Source organism: Sinocyclocheilus anshuiensis, unplaced genomic scaffold (assembly GCF_001515605.1).
Source record: "Sinocyclocheilus anshuiensis isolate Anshui unplaced genomic scaffold, SAMN03320099.WGS_v1.1 C32538716, whole genome shotgun sequence".
Lineage (NCBI taxonomy): Eukaryota > Metazoa > Chordata > Actinopteri > Cypriniformes > Cyprinidae > Sinocyclocheilus > Sinocyclocheilus anshuiensis.
The window spans coordinates 1-1,092 of NW_015617654.1; the positions used below are offsets into that span (position 1 = coordinate 1).

Consider the following 1,092-nt stretch of genomic DNA (forward strand, 5'->3'; position numbering starts at 1 on the left):
TGTATTTGATTACGTTTGCATCATCGATTCTGTTATTTTCCTGTTTATTAATGCGCAGCTGCTTTGAAACAGTCTGTAACCGTGACTTGATGAAGTGTTTCTGGTGGCATGTGTTCATTCTCACCCCAGAGATGATGCACCATGTAGAGGTCTCCTATCTGAGAGAAGAAGCCTCCGACTGCCTCGCGGTTGTGCTGTCGGTAGCTGATGGCTCTCGCCCTGAGGAACAGCATCACACACTTCACTCAGCGCTTTATAAAGAGTGAGACACATCACTGAGGAAACGCCTGCTTCAAGCAGGAATCAAATGATCAAGACTATGCACTAGGCTTTTATCTAAAGTGACTTGCATTGAAGCTTTCTGAAGCTACTGGAAGAGTGAAGTGATATATCAGAGAACCATATATTAGTGAAATTCAGTTTGTAAACACTTTGTGCACTGATGCAAATTAACCCTGGCACAACACTTGTGTTCTGCATTGAAATCAATTTTGATTTTAACACGTTTTTGTTGCATTCAATAATGAGCTTGAAAACATTACAGTACATTACAGCAGTGCATGCATGTAAAACACTTCATTTCAATGGTTTAAACTGTGCTTTGAGCTGTAAACATACATTTCATTCAAACGTCCAAGTTTATTCAGCTGTGTTATGTATTGTTTGCACACTTACCAATAGTTGCCCCATTCAATCATGGTGCCGGGCTGCAAGAAACGATACAAACAACAGCTGTAAATCTGAATTCATTCAAAAAGCTTCAGCAAGCCTGTAGGACCAGTGACATTTAACACTTTTGGTCTATTCAGTTTGATTCTGCTGGTAATATAAGGAGAAGCAACATGAGAAAAGTGCTAAGCTGAAGAGTGTGTCATTATTGAGAGGCACTGGTAAGTTCAGTGAATCAAAACACATGACCTCGTGACCTCGTGACCCTGCACACTCACTCTCAGCTGGTAGGAGCGCAGCTCGTAGATGTTGGGTCCGTCTCTGGGCACCGGCTCGTTCCAGAAGCTGAACTCCAGCAGCAGCTGGTTCCTGCGGGACAGCAGCATCTTCCCCCTCTCCTTCCTGTACTCCAGGAAGTCCTGC

General features: G+C 43.4%; 1 protein-coding gene across 1 annotated transcript; it reads right to left on the reverse strand.

Annotated features, from left to right (window-relative positions):
* Nucleotides 1–19: 19 nt before the first annotated feature.
* LOC107682736 (protein NipSnap homolog 2-like) lies at nucleotides 20–1,086 on the reverse strand. The gene is made up of 3 exons (XM_016478895.1): nucleotides 948–1,086; nucleotides 676–707; nucleotides 20–219 (listed from the first exon to the last, which is right to left on the reverse strand). The coding sequence occupies exons 1-3, from the start codon at nucleotides 1,053–1,055 to the stop codon at nucleotides 48–50; spliced, it is 312 nt and encodes a 103-aa protein (XP_016334381.1). The 5' UTR covers nucleotides 1,056–1,086; the 3' UTR covers nucleotides 20–47.
* Nucleotides 1,087–1,092: the final 6 nt, after the last annotated feature.